The 21,552-nt window shown below is 45.4% G+C and overlaps 2 protein-coding genes across 5 annotated transcripts; both read right to left on the reverse strand.

The window, feature by feature from the left end:
- Positions 1–3,742: 3,742 nt before the first annotated feature.
- Positions 3,743–15,441, reverse strand: GOLPH3L (golgi phosphoprotein 3 like). Of its 2 annotated transcripts, none has more exons than XM_039363234.1 (5): positions 15,378–15,441; positions 9,451–9,656; positions 6,369–6,500; positions 6,160–6,274; positions 3,743–5,423 (listed from the first exon to the last, which is right to left on the reverse strand). In XM_039363234.1, the coding sequence occupies exons 2-5, from the start codon at positions 9,631–9,633 to the stop codon at positions 4,996–4,998; spliced, it is 858 nt and encodes a 285-aa protein (XP_039219168.1). In that variant the 5' UTR covers positions 9,634–9,656; positions 15,378–15,441; the 3' UTR covers positions 3,743–4,995. The 2 variants fall into 2 exon arrangements, with proteins under 2 accessions (XP_039219168.1, XP_039219167.1); XM_039363233.1 differs by lacking the exon at positions 15,378–15,441 and adding an exon at positions 10,962–11,139.
- HORMAD1 (HORMA domain containing 1) lies at positions 12,561–21,413 on the reverse strand. Of its 3 annotated transcripts, none has more exons than XM_039363230.1 (15): positions 21,396–21,413; positions 20,417–20,478; positions 20,182–20,326; positions 19,188–19,251; positions 18,906–18,942; positions 18,793–18,813; positions 18,674–18,700; positions 18,066–18,133; positions 16,969–17,114; positions 16,632–16,876; positions 16,374–16,440; positions 15,715–15,788; positions 15,378–15,461; positions 14,347–14,427; positions 12,561–12,748 (listed from the first exon to the last, which is right to left on the reverse strand). In XM_039363230.1, exons 2-15 carry the CDS (start codon positions 20,447–20,449, stop codon positions 12,668–12,670), a joined length of 1,173 nt encoding a protein of 390 aa, XP_039219164.1. In that variant the 5' UTR covers positions 20,450–20,478; positions 21,396–21,413; the 3' UTR covers positions 12,561–12,667. The 3 variants fall into 3 exon arrangements, with proteins under 3 accessions (XP_039219164.1, XP_039219162.1, XP_039219163.1); XM_039363228.1 differs by lacking the exon at positions 21,396–21,413 and adding an exon at positions 21,333–21,372; XM_039363229.1 differs by lacking the exon at positions 21,396–21,413 and adding an exon at positions 21,355–21,368.
- Between the last annotated feature and the right edge of the window lie 139 nt (positions 21,414–21,552).

Raw genomic sequence — 21,552 nt, forward strand, 5'->3', positions numbered from 1 at the left:
ACGAGGAGGCAACGCCATCTAGTGGTTCAAACCGGGGGGGGGGGGTGGAAGTGGGGAGGGGGGCGAAGGACCAGAATGGAGTTACCGTCCACCGAAGAGGAAGGGAAAGACCCCTACCCTTGGGAGCAGATATCCCAAAGCAAGTCATTTCCTTCTAAAAAACCCTTGGCGCTAAATATCCCCCCCCCCAACGCAGGTGGGCTCGGCCCAATCTCCCCACCCCACAATTTGATGCATGAAGCCTAATGACAGAGACCCCCCCCCTTACTCTCTCAAGGTTCCAAGCCAGTTTCTGAGTTAGACAAAGCAGAGCCAGTTTTAAACCACAATTCCTCCTCCTCCTCCTCCTCCATCTATTTTCTAAGCCACTGCAGGACAGGCAGCAATCCGAGATGAGCACAAATCTCTGTCCCCCCTTGCCCCCCCCAGAGGTCCACCCATGGCTAATTTTGCATCCGGAATATCCCCCTGCTGCCCCTCCTTGACCTCCCCTCCCTTCCCCAGCCTCTTTCACGACTCCCCTCCCGGACCTCGTTTGAAAGGGGTCAGGAAGCAAAGTGGCCCTCCTGGGTCAGAGAAGGGCTGGACAAACGCAGGTTATTCTCTGCTGCATCTTGGAAAGCTGCCTTTCGTTTTATCTGATCAGAGGTCAAAGCCATGATCCATGCAGAGGGCACCAGAACTACCTTGGCTATCCCCCCCCCTTTGGGTCCCTCTCCCCACCACTGCTGCTACTGCCTCCTCCTCCTCCTCCTCCTCCCCCCCTTCCAGGCCTGTTGGGTGTTCCCCTGGTCCCAAAGGTTCTCCAAATTACCAGAAAAAAAAAAAGGAAAAAAAAAATTCTACCTCACTTTGTCTCTTGCACCAAAAGATACCAAAGATGGTTTTGTTTTCCTTTTGCAAACAAAGTCTTTTGTGTGTGTGTGCGTGTGTCGGGGCGAGTGTGTCACTGGAGCAAGGGTGGATGGGTGCGTGTGTCGTAAGGCGGTAGTTCTTATTTTTTCTTTCCTGCATGGCTTCTCTAAGTATGGTACTTGGTTTGCGTCAAGACGCTCAGCTTGCCCTGGACAGAGAGGGCACTGGCCTTTTTCTCTTTTTTGGGGAGGGGGGGAGAAACCTGAACCCCAATTTCTCCCAACCTGCTTCCCCCCCCACCCCCACCCCATTCTCCGTGGAAGCTAAGATAATGCACTTTAGGGACCGAGCTGCTGGGAAAGGACTTGGGAAGGTCCTTTCTGAATGTGCCCTGAGCCGCAAAATGAACACACAGGATTAAAAATAAATAAATAAATAAAGGGGGGAGGGGTGCAGAAATGTATGGAACTGGAGGAAAAAAAGGTATACATTACACTCCTGCCTTCTTGAGAGGCTGATAGAGGCTCCCTTTCTTTGCTCCTTTTCACCGCTGACCCTCTTTTTAAAATTGTCTGGTTTCTTTTTTTAAAAAACGCTCTGGCCAATTAACCAGGTCTCAAAAACTCAAATTTTTAAGGTGACTCACAGTGAGGAAATACTGTTCAAAGTAAAGTAGGCAGGCCAAAAAACAGAGGTGTAAGAAGTCCCTACCAGGACGAATCATCCAGCTTCTAATTAATACATTTTCTAAATGAATGTTTGATTGGAGCCCACTCATTTTTCAAAGTTGTTAGTTGAAGTGCTGCCATTTTGAACAATCTCATTTTTATAAAAAATCTATCTCCTCACAACTCCAATATCTGCACCGCTCGTGAAATTCTGATAAACCAAAATATACAGGATATCAATCTCTCTGTAGGAAAAACAAGGCAGCTCTTGCCTCACTTCCCCTGGGTTTATAAACCCTAATATTGTTTCTTTTGGGCTGTGTGAACCCATCCATAACGACTTAAATCTCTATGCAAACCAGGCAATTGAGGCTTCTGTAATAAACCACGAAGATAAATCTTAGCTGAGCATTCACTTTTAGCACAATAGGACTCATTCACTCTTAAAAAGAAATGAATCCTTGGTCCCATCAACTATGTCTGAACAAAACGAAGAAAAAAAATATTAACAGGTGTCAATGTGGCCTCAACTATCAAATTGAAAGAGGAAGGCCTAAAATAGGTGTATTTCTTACCCTGGCATTTAAAACGTGTTTTAAAAGTGGGCTGCTTATAAAATCTTTAAGAGTTTATAAATCAGGCGAATGCATATGAACCAATTTCTGGGATGGCCTTTTTTGCCAAACCTGTTAAGCTCTTGGGAAATTTTGTATTTTTTTTTTTTTACCTGCCTAAACACACATCCTAGTTGGTGACCTCTAACAAGGTGTGGCAAAGGAGGATTAACAGATGGCTTTAAAAAAATAAAGTTTGCTAAATCCAGGATTTTAGTTCCAAAGTCCGATGAATCTGGTTCTGCAAGGAATCCATCGGATACCAACCACCAATACGCTATGTACGTACAATTCAGCTCTGATTCCCGAGTCTGAAGCAGCTGCCTTATCACAATTTTTGTTTGCTTGTTACACAATTTGTGCACAACACCTGGGCTCAGACCAAGCCCTGATGACGTTTTGAGCTCACGCCAGCAAGAGGCACTTCTTTGGGTTGGGTGCTTTTCCGTCAATCCTGACATGTTCCCACCTTGCTTAAATGTTTTAACCCTGGAGACCCATCATATTGCCAAATTCAGACCTCAATAGTAACAGCAGCTCAAAAATATGTTCCGTGGCTTTCCCCCTTCCTGGAAGGTCAGGTTGCTAACTTGGAAAACATATGGTTCTTCCTGTGCTTTATGTACAGCTTGACGGGCAGAGATAAATAGGCAAACTTTTCTATAGAATAAAAACAGTGGTTCTCAACCTGTGGTCTGCGGACCCCTGGGAGGCTATGAGGTCATCCCAGGGGGTCCTCAAAGGCTTGAAGAAATGTTATGATTTAAATCTTAAGTCTTGGAGGGGGGGGTCCGTGGCTACAAAGGGTATTCAAAGGAAACGTTGAGAACCACCGGAATGAAAGATCATTTAAAAAAGAGATTACCCTGTCATTCAAAAGTGGATCTCTTCCCCGTAAAAGGTGTCTTCACCCCCTGGCCAGTGTAAGCTGAGTGGTGTGCTCATGTTTTTAAATCAAAGCAGTGCATTACTATCTATTAATGAATTGAATGTTTCTCCTTTGTTTGTCAACCGTGCTAACTTAAAAAGAAAAACCAAAGTCTTTCTTCTTTTTTTTTTGCCTGTAAACAAGAAAATGAAAAGACCAAAAAAAAAAAAAAAAAGTTGAACAAAAGCTGTACATTTTATACCAAAGTTTTTTCTTCTTGAATACCTCATCCTGTAGCTGTTTGTGGTCAAATGTTATTCAGAGAAAGTAAACTGTCCTTAAACTGAAGCACAACGGAGCGCTCTGCTTTACGGGCAGGGATGGGGGGGAGGTTATGGGGAAGTGGGGTGATTTTTTTTAAAGCCAAGTCCGAGGTCAAGGGTACCTGGGAAGTGAGTCAACGAAACGGGTTCTGCTGCGCCAAATTAGTAAACCAATTCCACGCATTAGTAGGGATTCTCGACCGACTTACCTAGCTTCTGCAACCTTTTTACTCTTCCCATCCAGCCTGAAGATTCTTCTGAATTTTCCAATCCATATTTCTTCCTCCATCTACGACACTGGAGGAAATGTTGAGCGGGCTTTAAAATCTGCTTTAAACGGTCTTAAACCTCCCGCAATTTTCTAACTTAAGCAAAAATAAAAAATAAAAAAAAATGGCAAGGGAACACAATGACAACTTTCAAAGGAAAGGAAAGAGTTTAATAACAAGGCAGTGGCCTCTAGAGACTACAAACCCACAGAAACCATGTTTCTCAAGATCCTGAAACACTGTAGGCTCGGCCCTGAACGTCGAGGGCATCAACTGGGTTCAAAGGGTCGGCTCTAACTGGTGGCTCAGGCAGCCCAAATACACCTCTGTGAACTGTGAACTCACGGTAAGGCACTAAACTAAAGGACACAGAGTTGCAAGCAGAACCACAAGCATTAAGGTACAATTTTACGTAGCGTCAAGTTTCTAGATCTCATGGTTCTGAAAAGAGGCTCTAAAGTGTCCTGTCCCCCCCCCCCCGAGGCCAATGGACCTCTTAAAAGTCTCACAATATAGTTGAATAAAATAGAATGGGTTTTAATCCCGGCCCCTTCCAGGAAAAACCTGGTTGGGAACTATGCAAGCCTAACCAGTTTTGTACAATGTGTCCTGGCTTCGGTTGCTGTCAGCACAAGTATTTGGGGGTTGAACTCTTAAATTAGATGCACTTCAATGTAACCGGGGTGCATCTGAACGGCTATACCAGGAGGAGACAACCTGCTCCTTGCCAGGACTCTCTGAGCAACCTTTAGTCTCAAAAAGCAGAAACCAAACATGGCCGAGATTGCATAGAAACTTGTGCTGTAATTCAACAAATGCAAGGACAGCACAAGGGAAAAAAAAAAAGCAAAGGAACTTGGATTCCAGAAGAAGAAGAAGGAGGAGGAGGAGGAGGAGGGGGAGAAGGAGAAGAAGAAAAAAACTGGCAAGACAAAAAAAGGAGGTTGAGATCCTGAAATTAAAAAAGGGGAAGGGAACAAGCACACCCGCCAAAAGGAATCCCCCTCCTCAATACGGCAAAAAAAGAGAGGAGGAATTGAAGGGAAAGAGGAGGGGGCCAGAGAGAAAGAACTGTCTTTTTGTTCCAGACACAGCCCCTCCTCTGTTTTAAGTTGGGGTCTCAGAAAAAAATGAACCAGGGGGAGGAAGAGCAATGCACAAACGTCTTGGCTGATCCCCGGATCCCTCGAAGAAGGTGTGACGGTGGGGCTGGCGGTGAAGGCAGGGCTGTCCCTGTAACAGAATGAGCTCCCCAGGCCCAGCTTCAGAGGCCGATGGTGGGCCTGGCTAGCCACGGTCGCCAAAAGCTCCGGCCCAGGAAGGTGGGAGGACACCACCAAGCCTCCTGGAGGACAAAGGGCCGAAGCCGCTTGGAACCACTTTGCTCGCCGGGAGGGCTTAGGATTTATTGAAGGCCGCCAACACAGCCCAGATCATCTCGGCGCCCGCTGCCTTGGCGGCCTCCACCTCAGGGTCCCTATCCATCAGATCCTTGGACCTATTCATAGCCACATCGTACTTCTCATCCACCAGGCTGGCGAAGACGTTCTCCAGCACGTCCGAGGCGTGGGCCAGGACCAGCAGCGCCAAAGTCCTCCTGTCCATGCGGTGGGGGTCGTTGACCCACCTGTCCAGGACGCTCTCCTGCAGCCTCTTCACCAGCCGCTGCTTCTCCGTGGTGTTGGTGACCGGGTGGGTGGTCATGTCGAAGAGGAGGAAGTTCTGCTTCTCGGTGGTCAAGATGCCCTTCTCCACCAGGTTCTTGGCAATCCGCTCGCGGACGTTGCGCAGCTGGTACTGCAGCTTGAAGGGATTCCAGGTTTCACCTGCGAGGGAGGGAACCGTTCGGAGTCAGGACTGTCTGAATCTTCCAAAAGTTCCCTCTGTGGGCAAATTATGAAGGAAGCCCCCAACAGCTTTTGGACAGGCCTGCCTGAAACTTCTCTCTCCCCTTTATTCTCTTCAATCCTAGGTTTTGAAGACAACCTCCAAAATATATGGTTTTCTATTCCGGGGTGACTAAAACGGATTCCCTATTTACCTCTAGGTAACGTTACATCCAACACTTTGGACAAAGTGAAAAAAGCTCATGAAAATGAGACAATGGGCAGAATCCCAACTCTTGGAAAACCTAATTTGATTTCTTCCTTGGGATTGATGATCACTGCCATTTCTAGACAATGGTTGATGGCTGAATGTGTCCCTAATGCTGGTTTCTTCACCAATTTAACAATTCATTCATTTTCCTTCTGTCGAAATCTACGCGTTGCAACTGAGCTATAAAAGTACAGCAGTTATTCGATTCTCTTTTTTTTAAAAAAAAAACAAAACTTTGGGCTGTGATGGCTTGAAACCGTGAGTTGCAACTGAGCCAAATTTCAACTGTTTCCATGAAACCCAGACTCACTGCAAGGCGTGACCCCGGCCCAGTGAAGGGTGTCACCCCCAGAGCTGCTTCAGAAGCAGCTGCAGGACAAGGCAAGCGCTCTGCATGGGGCCAGGGGCTGCCGTCAGAGAGGCGAGGACCGCAGCCACACAAGGCAGCTGTCCAATCTCTCTCACCTGTGAGCAGTTCAATCCAGGTCTGCACCGTCTCGGCTGTCTCCGTGGCCTTCAGATGGCGGAGCGTCTCGTCCAGGAGGACATCTCCAGTCGGGGCATCTGATTTCATGAGGACCTGAGTGGGCGAAGAAAACGGGGTCCAGGTGCTGAAGAGGTGGAGACCCAGCAGCCCTGCAGTGCCCGGGCAAACCAGGAAGGCCAAAGCTTACTTTTCGATCCAGCAGCCGTTTTTTCCTCATGGACTGGGGCTCCAGCTGTATCCTGCCTCGCATGGCGAGCTCAATGAGGATTCCCCCGCGCAGTCCCGAGGAAATGCAGTCGTTCCAGAAAGATGTGTAGCCCTGAGAGGAGCAGAAAGCAGAAGTCAACCGAGGGAGCTCAGCCGTCCCAAAAGTGCACACACAGGTTTGCCACAAACCACCCTGGTCCCGCCAGACTTGACCAGCAGACTAACTCCACAGCATATGTAACAAAACTGTTATACATCCTGATATACAAAACATCAGCCCTAGGTCCTCCCTTACTTGTCGATTTAATAATGTGAGGAAAAGTCCCGACAAAAGGGTATGAAAGTAGCAGCAAAACTAGCATTCAATTCAGGTTTTCAGAAAATGTGCATCAAGTAGGAAGACGTAGGTGCAGAGTTTAAATTCAAGATATTAATCCTCGGCATTTAGATAGGCTGAATTCAGTGTCATATTTTTACCACCTGCATTCTTGCGTCAGGCAAGCGTGGAAAAAAAAAATCAGTTGTATCGTATCCAGTCTGTTCATTTTTTTTTCTTTTGCCTGGTGATTCCAAGATTATATAATTGTAAGTCAATTAGGATAAGGATTGCAAACTTGGTAACTATGCCTAATAACCAGGCATGCTAGCCATGATTAACTGCTTTTTTTAAAAAAAAAAAAATCTCAGCTAGATTAATAATATATTTCCTTAGATTACATTGCCACGTTTGACAGCAGATGGGAAGGTTATACCGGAAACAATTCTGGCAGAGAACTTTTGGCTGAAATGTCAACTCAAATAGAAAAGCAAACAGAGATTTCACGGTTCCTGTATGTCCAGAACACACACACCAATTACCAATCTCTCAAATACGCAAATACTCCTACAACACCAACTTCCCTCTCCTTCTCAACATCCAATTAAATCGTTACATATTTTGTGAAAGTAATGGAGGAAAAATGGGATTTTAACAACCATCTGTAGTTTTTAAATAACACAAAATAATTGAATATGTAGAACTCAGTGTTCCTTTGAAAATCTGCCCTCCATTCATTCAGTTTTATGATGCTTATAAATCTCTTGGCATTTTAGTCTGTGCTCTTCCTACTTTTTTTTTTCTTTCTCTCATTTTGCATCTCTTCTTTCTCCTAAAGGGTTGATAACAAATCGTAATAAAAAGAAAAGGAAGTGGACTTTTCTATCACCATTGCAACAAAGCAAATGGTATATATGGAATGTGGTCTCCTGCTTGAGTAGGGGGTTGGACTAGAAGACCTCCAAGGTCCCTTTCAGCTCTGTTCAGATGCAAAGCGATTCTAGCTTATCTTTGAATTAAATTGGAATTTAATTCCTTTTGACTCCCATTTCAAGCCAAACACAATTTTACTGTCCATCTGTCCTGTAGGATTTCTGACAGTCAAAAACAACACAAGACAAAGGATTTTGCTGCACCTTTTTACAACCGAGAGAAGCACATCCCAGCTACAGGTCTTGGGAATCCTGTCCTTAAAGTACAGTAAAAAAAAGAAGTTTATCCCATCAATTCTTTTATTTAGTGATTTAATCTGGTATCCCCTACTGTAAAAAAAAAAAAAAAAAAAAAGACCAGGCATTCTTCTACAATCCTGCAGCAACGTTTTTGGGGTTCCCCCCCCCATTCAGTCTATTACAATTAGCTTCCAGGTCTGCAAGGTTAGGAAATCCAGGATGGAAGCTACATCTGGCTACTATACGCTAATCATGGAAAGGCAGGACCAGTTTCTCCCTGAGCAAACTTGCCACGTGGAACTTCCATCCCCATGAAGCTCCTGAGAGAAAGTCACAGAACAGGTGCAGCTGGAATTAGGACGCTGTAATTTAAATGGTGTCCCCCCAGGTCAAGGAGTTACGTACACAACACACCAAGGTTAAATGCTGCTTTGTTATGAACAGCCTCCAAATGCAACTTCTTAGAGCAGTGATTCTCAACCTTTCTAATGCCGTGACCCCATAATACAGGTCCCCATGTTGTGGTGACCCCCAAGTGGGTGTGGCCACCAATAAGAGGGAGTAGGACAGCTAGGGAAAAGGGAAAAAAATGGCAGACAGCATGGTTTGGTGACCCCCTGAAATGGTCATTCGACCCCAAATGGGGTCCCGACCCACAGGTTGAGAACCACTGTCTTAGAGAGAAGCGTTTTCCATCTGTGATGCCCAAAATTACGGTAGTTTCTGCACACCTACTTGAGTAGCAAAAATATGTAGCAATTTTCCCTTGTTCCGCCCTGAAGGAAGACAGCCAAGCAGACACGTACTGCTGTTTCCTGGTTTTTTCATTAAATCAAGTTCTGTTTGTTGAGAACTGGATCAAGAGAAAGCTTCTCTTCTCCTGCCAATGGCGTTAAATTAAATTAAATTTCAGGACGTAGCCTGACATTGTTGACTGATCAAGCCAGGAATACATTAGTACTGATAACTGGATCAGCAATGGCCAAGGAGATCCTTGGGAAGTTTTATTTCTCTCATACTGCTTCTTAGTCTCATCAAACTTTTCTAATTAGGGGAAGGTTATGAGCCTTGGTGTTGGCAAAAAAAACCTTGGCAAACTGGTTTGCTGGTTAAAAAAAAAATCAGAGGGATCAGTTTACCGCTGGTTTAAAATGTAAACCACCCATCATAATGAACTCCACTCCTTGGTAAAAGCATTGCTAAAATCCCAAATGAATCTCCAGGGACCTTGTCAAAGAGGAAGCAGAACCCAACCCTGAATTTGAATTTTCTAACTTAACTTGACAGAATTTTTCTCTGCTCCTTCACATAATGGTGCAAAGCTGCTCTGTTGTTTTTCTTAATGTTGCTGTTGAAACCTGCCTTGTTTAGGAAAGTTGTTTTAGTTGTGCCCAGTTGTTACCATATTGTATCACTCTGGAGGTTATTTCTGAGTATGTTTTGTTGTTTACAAATCTAAATTTTGTATGTTGTCAGGAGCCTTCTTGGGAAAAGAGATGGCACAGATCGATAACTGCCGGAATTACCATGAGTAGGAAAGGACCCCAAACGCGAGAGATCCAGTCGGATCCTACCTCTTTGTCCTTCAGACCCAAAAGCAAGATCTCTTCCATGAGGGTGAGGCGGATGTCTTTGGAGTCTCCGGAGTCCTCTTCGCCCACAATCTGGTTGACCATGGCATGTTCTTCATCCTCCACCCGCTTGTCTGCGTTCCTTCCAACTTCCACACGTTTTCCTCGGTGGATCAAAGTTGTCATGGCTTCTCTGCTGGTCTGTAAGCCTAACGGAAATGTAATTGTGTAAGCAGCTGCCGACTGTGCCATCTGAGCTCACCTACCACTCTCAAAGGCCTGAGTGAAGAAACCACAGCAACTCCCTGCCCCACACTTGACCCAATCCCCACAACCTAGAATGCATTCTCTGTAGGGAAGTGAGGAACAGATCCACGCTTCGAAGACACGATTCCTTCTGAGTGAATTCCACAACCTTCAAAAAACAGCTCATCTATTACGCCAAGCCACAGTTTGCTCAATCATGATTTAATGAATCAACCACAAGTAAGTGAAGTATCGAATAATGACCACAGGGGCTTGAAAACAACAGGCTAATCATTTTATAAAACAACATACAAGTTTTGCTTATTAGCTTAGCAAGGGTGGATTGCAAGCAAGTTCTAAACTCGGTTTCCTTGGGATCCAGATGTGTTGGACCAGAGTTCCGAGAATTCCTACCTCAGTGAGAATTCAGGGACCTGTAGTACCAATATAATCCAAAAGCTATTTCCCCCCCCCCATGTCCTTTTTCTAAATGCTATCCACAGAAAGGATAACATTTCACCCATCTTATAAAGGCAACAAGTTAAAGTCAGAAAGAACTACAGGATGATAGTCCTTATTGAGTAACCATTTTGCCAAAGAACCTGATATAAAGACTCTCACTTTTTTCCCCAGCCAGGTTTTGAGAGCAAAGATAAAAAATGTCTTTATAAAAAATTCAGGGAGTGCTTAGTCCATGAAAAAGGGCCCAAGCTTGAGCAAACAAGAACCTGGCTGCCTCAGGTGAGAACATCCCCTTGCATGTTATGAAAGAGGAACTGTATATGTGGCAGCCACAGGGCAGAAAAGAAAAGGGTTTGAAAAGGTGGCTTGGCTGTATTCCTGAGCCTCTCCTGTGGAAATAAATCATAGCAAATGTCAGTTTAAAAGGTGACCCCTTGAGAGGTGGAGGCGGAAAGGAGAAACAAGCCATCCCAACTCCAGTTTCACAAGAAGCAAAGCTTCCAAGGGAAAAGGGCTTGAATACACGTGGGTTTTTTCTCTCTCTCTCTCTCTTTCTCTCTCCCCAGATAGAGACCTGGGTTTTCCCTACACTACAAAGATCGAGGGGACTGCACGGCCTACCCCAGCCCCTTTTGCACAACACCCTCCTCATTTGCAAGTCACAGGCAGGGCTGGCTCCCCATTTGGGGGGCGCAGAAGAGAAGCCCGCCACCCCCCCTTCCAACTGCACCTGCCAATGGAAGAAATTGTTCCCCCTTCCCATGCTATGGCTGCTTTGCTTCCCTCCCTCCCCCACCAACCCTTACCCGCACTCCTGGCTCTGCCTTCCCAGCCGCTGCTCAACCTCCCTCCTCGCCCTTCTCCGCCTGGGGCAGCGGCAGCCCCGGTAGCCGACTTCCGGGTTCACCTACGGGGAGGAAGGAGCTGAGAAGAAAAGCCCCAAAGGCTTCTCCCCCATCGCTTCCTGGTGTCCCCGGGAAACATATCCCAGTAGCCGCGCCGAGGGCCAATGGGAGCAGCGGCAGCCACGGAAAGCGCCAATCGGCTGCCGGGGGAGGCAGGGCTTCCCTCTCCCTCCCTCCCTTCTCCCCCTCTTCCCCCTCCCCCGCGGGCCACTCGCAAACGTGCCAAGGGGGCAGGATGGATGGTCCGGGAGGGGGTGGGACCAGCCCGCCTGATGGACGGGCGCGGCAGCCAATGGGGCCGCGGAGAGTGGCTCTCTGGCCGGCCAGGCAGAGCTGAGGGGAAATCAAGGGGGGGGGAATGGGTCGGTGGGGGCTTGCGAAGGGGAGGGGGCGGCAGAGTGCCCCACCGTGAAGGGGAGGCGACGGTTTAAAACATACAATAAGCAAACAAATGTAAATAAATGAAATAAAAACAAATAAATAAACCTCATCTGTTTCTGAAAGGGCCTTTTTTTCCCTTCCCACCAAAAGGCGCAGAGGGGCTCAGGAGACCCCCCTTCGCCCTCCCCTCCCCCCACACAGACCCGCCTGAGGGAGACCCCGGCCCAGGAAAGGCCGGCCCTGGGTTCCTGAGGGCCCGGGGGAGCCTCCAGCTGCAGGGGCAGTCTTCCAGGCCTCCACAAGCCCCAGGGAGGCCTAGTGGGTGGCTCCAGCAGGGGCCTTGCGCTGAACAGACCCTGGTTAAATCCTGGCTTGGCCAGTGGGGTCTGGAGGTGCTGATTCCAACAGGGCTTGGCCAGAAGAGAGGCCTGGGGGGGAGCTGAGGAGAAAAAGGCGGGAAAGCGGGGGGAGGGAGGGGCTCCAGAAGAAGCCCTGGGAGGGGCGCCCCGCTCTCTCTCCCCCCACAGAGCCCCTCCCTGGCGCACTTACTTGGGGGGTCTCCACCCTGCCCGCCATCTTGGGGGACCCAAAGTTTTTTCCCCTCCACCGCCCCATTCCCCGGCCTGGCTTTGAGGGGCCAAAGGGGGCCCTGGTGGCAGGAAGGGGTCCCAGGCCTGGTCAGGACAATGCAGCTCAGTCCTCGACTTACAGCGGTTCGTTTAGGGACCATCCGCAGTTACAACCGGACTGAAAAAAGGGGCCATCCCGGCATCCCTGTGGCCGCCGGATCAAAGCTCGGACACTTGGCAACTGACTCGTCTTTGCGATGGTCACAGAATCCAGAGGTCGAGGGGTTCTCCTTTGCGACCTTCTGACCAAGTCAAGGGAGGAAGCCCGATTCACTTAATGACCGTGTTCCCAAGTTAACAACTCACTTAACCACTGTGGTTATAAAATGGGGCAAAAATCACTGAACTGCTGTCTCGTTTAGCAGCAAAAATGTTGGGCTCCGTTATGGCTGTAACTCGAGGACCACCTGCGACCCCTTTATTTTCCCAGCCTGGTGGGAAATCTCTCCCTGTGAAAGGCGCGCGCCTTCAAACAGAATAAAAACAGGAGCCCCGTCAATGTCAGTGGCTTTAATCTTTTCAAAACACCTCCTTTAAAGCCTCGGAAGACCAGCAGCTGGGAGAAAAACAGCGGAAAGGAAAACGAAAAGCGCCTCTCTAGAATGCTTCCGTGGGCTGGCTGATTTTTCTCCGCTTGGGACTGAGCTCTTGGCTAGAAGAGAAATCCAGAGGATGAACCTGGAGGTGGGGGGGGGAGCCAAAAACAGATGTATCGTCTGCAGAATATGAATTGTTTCGTGAGAATTCCCTCTTCCTTCTCCTCCCTTTTATTGTTTTCGCTTTCATTGATTGCAGATAAATTATTTGGTCTTGGCTGAATTGCTGAGCGGAGGCGTTTTTAAGCCAGCGGGTCTGTGAATGGTTTTTATTTATTCTACTCATTTCTTTAGATCCCACCTTTATTATTTTGATAAATAAATCAAGGCGGCAAACATACCTAATACCCCTCCCTCGTTTTAAGGGAAGGTCTTGATGCTACTAACAGGCAAATCTTTCCCTCTCTGAGGTTTAATGAAGTGAAATCAAATACACATTTTAAACCCTGCTTCTCTTTGCAGAGGACGGGGCGCCCAAAGAGCCTGGGAAAATGTTTGCCCATTTAATACACAATCACAACTGCAATCGCAACTCAGCTTCCCTTTGGAGCTAATCTATTCCAGCCAGTATGTTCTATTACTTCTTTCTTTTTTTTTCTTTTGTCCTCTGTTTGCCATTAGATCTGAAAGCGCCATGAGCATTAACAGCCACTCATTTATACAAGGGAAATGCCAGAACATGTAATTCTTTACTTAGGCTGGAGGTGATGAGAAAAGGTCTGTAAATTCTCAGCCACTGCTGCAAAAAAAGGTGGTGGGGGGGAAAGGTGTATTTGGCTGCAATCTGGCCTGCGTTTCACATCATGCAAGCGTGGCTGAACTTTAGAGGACTTATTCTTCGGTAAACATGAAGAATGTGGCATAACGTCAATAAAAACATCGATGGAGATTAAATGGAGGATTCGGCCGAAAAATGCAAGATTGGCCTTCTCCAGCCAACTTGTTTAAGATTTAGGGTATCGTTTCAATGAATGTATGTGGATTTAATTGAGAATTAAGCCTTGCTAACGTTGCGGGAAGTAGCTTGGAATATAAGTAATAAGGTGGATACCACTATCCAAAGTAGGTTGATCCTCCATCAATGGGGAAGTGAGAAGGGTGGGGAAGTTTATTATTAGGCAAAAATACAGATTATTCTATTAAAAAAAAAACAAGTGGTTGTAGCAGAGGGAATTGTCAGAGAATCCTTGTAAAGTCCCAAACTTTACACGGCCCAAAAAGAGACACCTGCAGGCTCCTAAGAAGGCCTGGCTATCTTTGGTGTCACACCTATTACATGCATAAATGTGTGGCTGTTCACCTCCAGAACAACTATTCTGAGATGGCTCCAGAGCTTCAAGCAGAGCCAGAGCTGTGCTCAGTGCCATGGATTTGAGCTTGTCACATCCCTGGCTGGATTCATTTCAGCAGCTCCAACTTTGCTCGCTTATTTTGCCGAGTGTGTTTCTGACTGTGGCTGCGCTCCAAGGCACACTTACCTGGGAGCAAGTGTGAGTAAAGAACTGCAAGGCAAATGTGCAGAGACATTAAATGGATGGGCAACAGTGAGCCTCTACTGTCCCACAAGCCACCCCTCCTTTACAAAACTAATATTTCCAGAGGTCAAACGTTCTATTTGTTCCACAAAAGTCCTGCTCGGAGGAAAGGAGGGTGGTCTAAGTGCACCACAGAAGCACTTACAGGCTTCTCCAGTTCTGAGCTCCTTCTCTTCTGAGCTTCGGCACCCTTTGATGGTCTCTGCATTGTGTTTTCCACGGCACCCTTGACAGAGACAGAGGAACTGTTACTCTAGAAGAAGAGCCTGCAGACGGCTATTAAGCAGCTTGCGAGGCATCTGCAGGCTGTTACTCTTCCTCAGCTCGTGCTAAAAAATTAATGAGGGGCTCTCTACGAGTGGCGACAGTGAGGGCAAGCCGTAGCTTGGTCCTGATGACATGTGATTTACTTCCCCTGCTGTACATGCTAAAGGGCACTTCTTAAGTTGCTGATTCTGGCAGAATCTTTCCCACAATGCTTATAGGTGGACAATTTTATATCAATCAGGCATTTGGCTGGTGCAAAGAGGTTTTTTTTTTTTTTAGTAGCACTTTGTATGATGGATGGGAGGGCTTGCAAAGATTCAAACTGACCTAAAGGTTCTTTCTGGAACACTTTCTGCTGGAAACTGGGAATTCGGGGAGGGAGTTTTTATAAAACCCACCCCCCAACCTGCTTTCACTCCAGTTATTTAATCTCTTAATCAGCACCCTTTTCTCTTCACCTTGCAGACAAGCTGGAAGCCTTCCTGGGTCTGATTTGACTTCATACTTTTTCATTAAACAGTTGGTGTGGAGACCAGAAGAGACACTGAGGGCTGCTACTTAGCTATGCTCAAATTTTCCGTCTCGGATCCTAGCTGTCCAAATTTAAAGTCAGCCTAATAGCCTAAGCAACTTAGCATGCGGTCTTAAGACATTCAGAAGAAAAGATCAGCGAGAGGATAAGATAATATCATGGATTGCAGGAAAATCTGTTATAGGAATTAATATTTTCATTAACAACAAACATAACAAAGTCAACCCAGTTATGGGAACAGTAAGAAAATGGAGATACCAGGAAAGTAATTTAGGACAATAAATTAAGAACGGTTAGTACTAACAATCACTGTCGTGCCTGCGTGACTATCAGCTTGATCTTTTAAAAGAATGCATGTTTAAGAATAAAACGCTTACTGTGTTTCGCTGAAATTTCTTTCCGCTTCGGGTTCTGCTCTCGGTGACTTCAAGTTCTGATGTCTTGCTTATTAAATGATCCACCTAAAAAGAGTTAAACTACCAAATGGTTACTGGCTAAACTTTAACAGACCACATTTCTGCTTTTTTTCTGGCTGAAGAGTCACGTACCACACCCTCTTTAAGAACAGGTGTCACAGATTTTTTTTCTCCATAAAAAGGCTTGCTTCCTCTCCCTTTTGCGATACAATCCTCAGCTTCGAGTAGCTGAACCCGTTTTCTTATTTTATCCCGTGGAGAAAGCAGAGGTGTTGGAGAAGAAAACGGAGCTTTGTACCTTAGAATTACTGATGGGGCAGCTCTGATGTTCTTCTGTGGTTTTCTCCTCCTCTGTGCAAATTAGCTTTTGTTCTGTAAAGGATTATGCAATTCTTCAGAAAACCGAATAAATGATAATTAAACTTTTGAACTGCCTTAATACATTTTCAAAATTAGGTAGAAGGGGTCACACAGGGCTGAGAGGCTGCGATGCGGCACATTTGTTCCTCTCCCTCCATTTCCCAAGGCTAGCAAAGCCTCTGGGGCAGCTAAATGTTACCTTATCCATATGTATAGTCTGAAAAAAACAGTCCCAACTTAATTTGCATCACCCAGAGTCACATGCATGAGACAGACAACTATATAAATTCAATAAAACAAACAAATTATAATGAAATGTAAGCAAAATGCTTTCCAGACAGAAGGACTTTTCATGGGGGCAGAATTTAACCCATAATATTTGTATCATCTTTCTGGAGGGGAAAAGAAGCATTTGAGTATTTGTTTCACTGTCTTCTTTTTAAACCTCATGCTTATTTTTCAAACATACATGATTCAGACGTTCATTAAAGGCACTGAGTTCACAACTTCATCTGATGCACACACAAAAAAAACAAGGCAACGGAGATGACTACCTAGTTTTTCTGATACAGAAAAAAAATCTTATGCCATGTGTACCTTCAGGGCACAGCTTCTTGCTTGCGTTGTTCTGCCCTCCTGTTTTATTTTCCAGCACAAAATCTTCCTGTGTAAAGTACACAAACAAGAATGTCTTCAAACGGAACTGATCTGGTGATTTTGAAGAGAGGTGATTGTAATGATAATAATAATAATAAAGTTGGAAGGGACCTTGGAGGTCATCTAGTCCTATTGTGACCTACTACAAAACATAAAACAGATTCCTTCAAGCATACAAATAAATCCCAACACTCTTACATCCATTTTTTGGTTCTGGCCTTCATGAAGATGCCAGCCTTGCACGGAAGCAAGGGAGGAGTCCTCCTTCAGGATGGCTTTGTCCACACGCTCCATGCGGTCCTTCTCAGTGGTCACTTTCACTTTCAGCATATGAAAAGGGGTGGGAACCTCCCCAACATTGAGGTACATCGGCTCCCCCTCAAAGGCCATTCCTTCGCAGTCGCCCTCTTTGAATCCAGGGGGCTGGTAGTCGGGCGGTGTAACTGGAAAGAAGATAATCCAGGCTCCGTGGTGAGACATGTTAGTTACTTTGACCTATCCCCCTCGTTAGACGATATTAAGATTTTAAAGTTACCTTCATCATAATAGAACAACTTCATGGTCAAGCAGACGTTATCAGGCAGCGGGCCCAGGTTTTGCATCAGGATGTAAATCTTGCGGATGAGCAGGATACTTGCTTTCTTAGTGTCCGCGCATGTGATGCTGGATTGACTCTGCTGACTAAAAGCACAAAGTAGCCGGAGTTGTGTTATGAGGCCAAATAAGTTCATCACCCTCCCCTAAAAAAAGGAGGATCCTGAAGTTTTTAGCTTTCTTCCCAAGGCCAATTTGTAAACTCAGCTCTACCCAAGTTGTTCCCTTGTGCCTAGCTGTGTCTGCAGACAAGAAGTACCCCAAAGAGCACACAGCAAGGGCAGCAAAACAGTTCTTGGCAAGGAGGTCTAGGGAAATTAGACACAAACAGAGGGGTTTATAAAAGTATGCAAGATGTGGAGATGTTACATAGAATTGTGTGTCTCTCTTGAATGTGGCATTGTGCAACCTGATTCAGCATCACACACCAAAGGCAGGATGCTTTCACAGAAGGCCACGATCTAATTTATGACAATTGCTCCATAGAATGTGGTGTTGTTCTTTCCACTCGCTTAAGTAGCTTTAAAAGGGAATTAGTCAGATTCATCACGGAAGATAAATCTATCAGGGAGGACAAACCAGGAAGGCTGGATGGGACCTAAAAGGTCAAAGGGCATATGGGCATGAATACCAATTGTGGGGAGTAGGATGAGGGGGCAAGCCTGCCTTTCTGACAGCCTCTGGAAACAAAATGCTGGGCTTTATTCATTCTTGCATGATGAGTTAAGGGTCTTCTTAATTCTAGCAGGCAAGTCTGTGTTTGCAACTTTTGTATTTCTGCAGAATTTGGGAGGTGATCAAAGATCACTATTTTCATAGTATTTGTTGCAACAATCCTATTTAGACTTTGTAACAAGTCAACTGTTAGTGGGCAATTGTTATGAAACAAATGTGCACTTTCCTTGTCAACAAACACACCCGGGTTAACGTTCAGTTTTCAAAATCAAAGCATATATTTCTCCACACTTTACTGGGACAAATAGCTAAACAAATATTTTACTGGAGTTCTTTGATGAAGAGGGAAAAATAAAGGCATACCTTCTGAAATCCATTGAAGGTCCTTTGTTTGTGTATTTGAACTTAAACTGGTAACATTCTGTAACCGTCTAATACAAAATGCAGCAGTTATTTATCTAGCACTCAGAGGGAGAACTGTGAGTGAAATGACAGAATCAAATCTATTTTGCAATGCCAAGAAATAAATGTTAAAGCCTTGTGCATAAGATTAATTCTGGGAACAGCATTTTGCACAAAAAAATAAAAAAAGTAGGTGGTTTCTCAATGATCCAACTAAAACTATAAGGATGCAAAAGACCCAGTCTTCAGTATGTTTACTATAATATAATACAGAAGTAGGGTGACACCTAGTGGGTCTCTGGCACTGTTATTTTCTGTGCCAAGGAAAGTATTTTTAATAAGGAAAAAAGAATTATTTTGTTCCCCAAGAACAAAAGAGCACACATTTCCTTATCCAGTGCTGATGGTTCTTTTTATCTTGATGTTAGATTCCATGCAGAGCTCTAAGTATCCATCTTTATCATAATGTTCTTTGTAATAAGTATCTTTATAAGAATTTTAATAGATGTTTTGATCCAAATCAAAGCATCCAATCACAAAGTTTGTAAGAAATGACATGGAAGACATACCTGGGGATCCTCCTGGTTGGTGTAGACCTATATTCAATGATAAACAGCAAAATGAAAATGAAGCAAAGAAAAAGGAAAGTTCTCTTTCCCTATATGGAATATATCTTTGCCAAACTTACTGCTAAGACGATTAATCTGAGCTGTTTAAAAGACAAGCAAGAAAGAAATTGATATTAGAAGCGTTTTCATACTTGTAAAACCGGGGCCCATTAGAGATAAAATGCCAACTTACATATTTTTTCTGCAGGGCATCATAACATCCTAGCATCCTGCAAAAAATCAAATAAGATTGAGGCTTTAAGTTTAGCTTTTGGATGCATGAACTGAAAATATACTTTAAGTGTATTAATTGAAATGAAAAATATGCAGTGGTGCCAAACTATGCAACTCTTTCCATATAATACTCATGACTGTTTACCAATATTTCTCCAGTAAAAATGCCATTCTTTTTCTGCTGGCCACCCCTGCCACAGGACACAAAGCCACTGGAAGTTGCATATGGTAGAAGACATACCATTTCACAAGCTGGCTGGACCCAGGGCAGTTTTTATCCTCTTTTAGGATCTTCACGCAGAGATCTTGAAAGACACAAACCTGCGTTAATTGCCATTAAACTTTTGGCTGGCTAATCTAAAATATTTTGCTTCTATAAAAGCTGAGTTCTAGACCCTGTTGCCTTGTTTGATGGCTCTCAGGGGAAGCCAAGGACATCACCCTCGTGATGTCATTGTGCAGAGAAATGACATCATCTGTATGATGTCATCATGCATCTGCAAAATCTCCCTGATTAGGAGATTCAGAGATCCAGATCTTTCCATGCAGAATATGCCGATAGCCTACACCCCATAGTCTTAAAAAGGGAACTATTTTTTAAAAACTGCTCCATAAGAAACGAAACCACCCTTCCCTCCCCCCAGAAAGGTTTCAGTTATTTTAACTTCCTGCTGTTGGCCAGCCTAGCAAAAAGTTCACACTGGTTTAGAAAATTTTAAAGTAACTTTTCCCCTTTCATATGCAATATGTTTTTTTTTTTAAAAAAACACCTCAATATTGTTACTTGAGCAGGATTGATTCCTTTGCAAGCCAACCTATCCCTTTATATCAGGGGTGTGTCCAAGCGTGGCAATTTTAAGACCTGTGGACTTCAACTCCCAGAATTCCCCAGCCAGCCAGGCATGGCTAGGGAATTCTGGGAGTTGGTCCAGAAGTCCACATGCATGGGTGGCTAAGGAATTCTGGGAATTGAAGTCCACAGGCCTTAACGTTGCCAAGCTTGGACACCCCTACTTGATATATTTTCTTGCATGCATTTAAATGCATTTTTTTTTCTGAGAAAGGATTCTCCAAGGAGTCCCTGGGACCATTGAAGGTGGAGAAGGGCTTCTTCTCAAAGATCTATCTTCTCTTCTGGAACCTCCATGTTCTTCAAGCTTTCCACATCCTTCCAAAACCCTTTTCCAGCAGGATTTCTCCTTCTTTTTGCCCCAAATACGTGGAAAGGGCATTACCATCCAAATATCTCGTCCCATAGGCACTTTCGGGCAAAATGCCCCTGAGATAGGTGATGCAGGAGACGGAGATGGCCAGCAGCCGCTTCACCAACATGAGGGATTGCTGTTCGGTCGCAATTTTGGTGGGGAATATGGCCGCAGTCTGGAAAAAAAAGAAATCCTTGATCTTCCAGGCCAAACGATCCTAGATTTCGATCCTGGGGAGATCTGCCTTGAGGCACCTCATGCCTACCAGAGGATTCCTTTGCTTTTGCAAAGTTGCCATGCCCTTTTCCAACAGGATGTTGCAATCCTCTGTTGATAAAAATAAAAGGATTGGTTAGTCCTGGATTGTTGAAAGGAGGAATTAGGGAAAATGGTCCATCCTGGGAATGTTTATGGCTGTGTTCCCACAATGCCCTAAGCCAGGGATGTCCAACCTTGGCAACTTTAAAGCTTGGGGACTTCAACTCCCAGAATTCCCCAGCCAGCATGGGAGTTCTGGGACTTGAAGTCCCCAGGTCTGAAAATTGCCATTTTGGACGCCTCTACCCTAAGCCATCTTTCTAGCTGCCACACCAGGATGGCTAAACAGGTTGGGGAAGGTGGCCTTCAAGGAGAACCAGTTTTGATGGGAGCAATTATGTGTTCCTGGAATAAATGTGTCAGGATCTATTGTTGTGGAGATGCCAGAGTTTCCATAAGTATGGCTCTGGAGAATTGCATAGTCCACCATCTTTTCCCCCCTTAGGAACCCAAAGTGGCTGCCCTGTTGTGAAAAGCCAGCTGGTGATGGATGCTAAGTGGATCTACCAGACCCTCCTGGCTATCCTCCATTTTTGCTGCCCTTCCATTCTTAAGGGAAAGAGAAAGATTGGCCCCAGAGGGGGAACCAGGGTTAGTCTTTGCCATCTTGTTCATCATAAAGATTCAAGAGGGCAATCAGGAGCCAGTGGATGCAAAGGGGGGCAGAACCGGCCATTCTCCTTATACCCAGCCATCGTGGCCAATGCAGGAGAGGAGAAATTGGATTGCCTGGTTGGAAGGATCTGGAACCCCTATAGCTCAGTCTAGAAACATAGCTCAGTGAGGAACTGAAATAAGATAACACCTATTATTGTGTGTTTTCTAAAAAAAAATGACATTGGGAAAGGGGAAAGAAGGCACACCATGAGGGGGGGAAATGGCCACCTTAGGCTGCTCCCTCCCTCAAACACGAGATGCGTTTTCACCTTTCCCGCCTTTTTTCCTCAGGTAGCCCAACAGTTGCCCCCTCCCCCACCCCTGGCTTTTCTCGCCTTTTTTCAAACAAGGCGTGGCTGCTGATTGGAGCCCTGCCCAATGACATCATGTGGGATGACATCACGTGCCTACGATATCATGCTTGTA

Source organism: Crotalus tigris, unplaced genomic scaffold (genome assembly GCF_016545835.1).
Source record: "Crotalus tigris isolate CLP2741 ecotype Arizona unplaced genomic scaffold, ASM1654583v1 scf7180000019553.37968852642:3898890, whole genome shotgun sequence".
Taxonomy (NCBI): Eukaryota; Metazoa; Chordata; class Lepidosauria; order Squamata; family Viperidae; genus Crotalus; species Crotalus tigris.

Bases quoted from the DNA above. Each gene is read 5' to 3' on its own strand.
- GOLPH3L (XM_039363234.1), bottom strand. From the start codon at position 9,633: ATGACAACTTTGATCCACCGAGGAAAACGTGTGGAAGTTGGAAGGAAC. The intron at 6,275-6,368 runs GTAAGCTTTGGC...TCGCCCACTCAG, and splicing joins AACGGCTGCTGGATCGAAAA to GTCCTCATGAAATCAGATGC. The intron at 5,424-6,159 runs GTGAGAGAGATT...CCTCCCTCGCAG, and splicing joins CTGGATTGAACTGCTCACAG to GTGAAACCTGGAATCCCTTC.
- HORMAD1 (XM_039363230.1), bottom strand. From the start codon at position 20,449: ATGGCAACTTTGCAAAAGCAAAGGAATCCTCTG. The intron at 17,115-18,065 runs GTATGCCTTTAT...TTGTGCTTTTAG, and splicing joins CCTTCAATGGATTTCAGAAG to TCAGCAGAGTCAATCCAGCA. The intron at 15,789-16,373 runs GTACACATGGCA...AATCCTTTACAG, and splicing joins CAAGAAGCTGTGCCCTGAAG to AACAAAAGCTAATTTGCACA.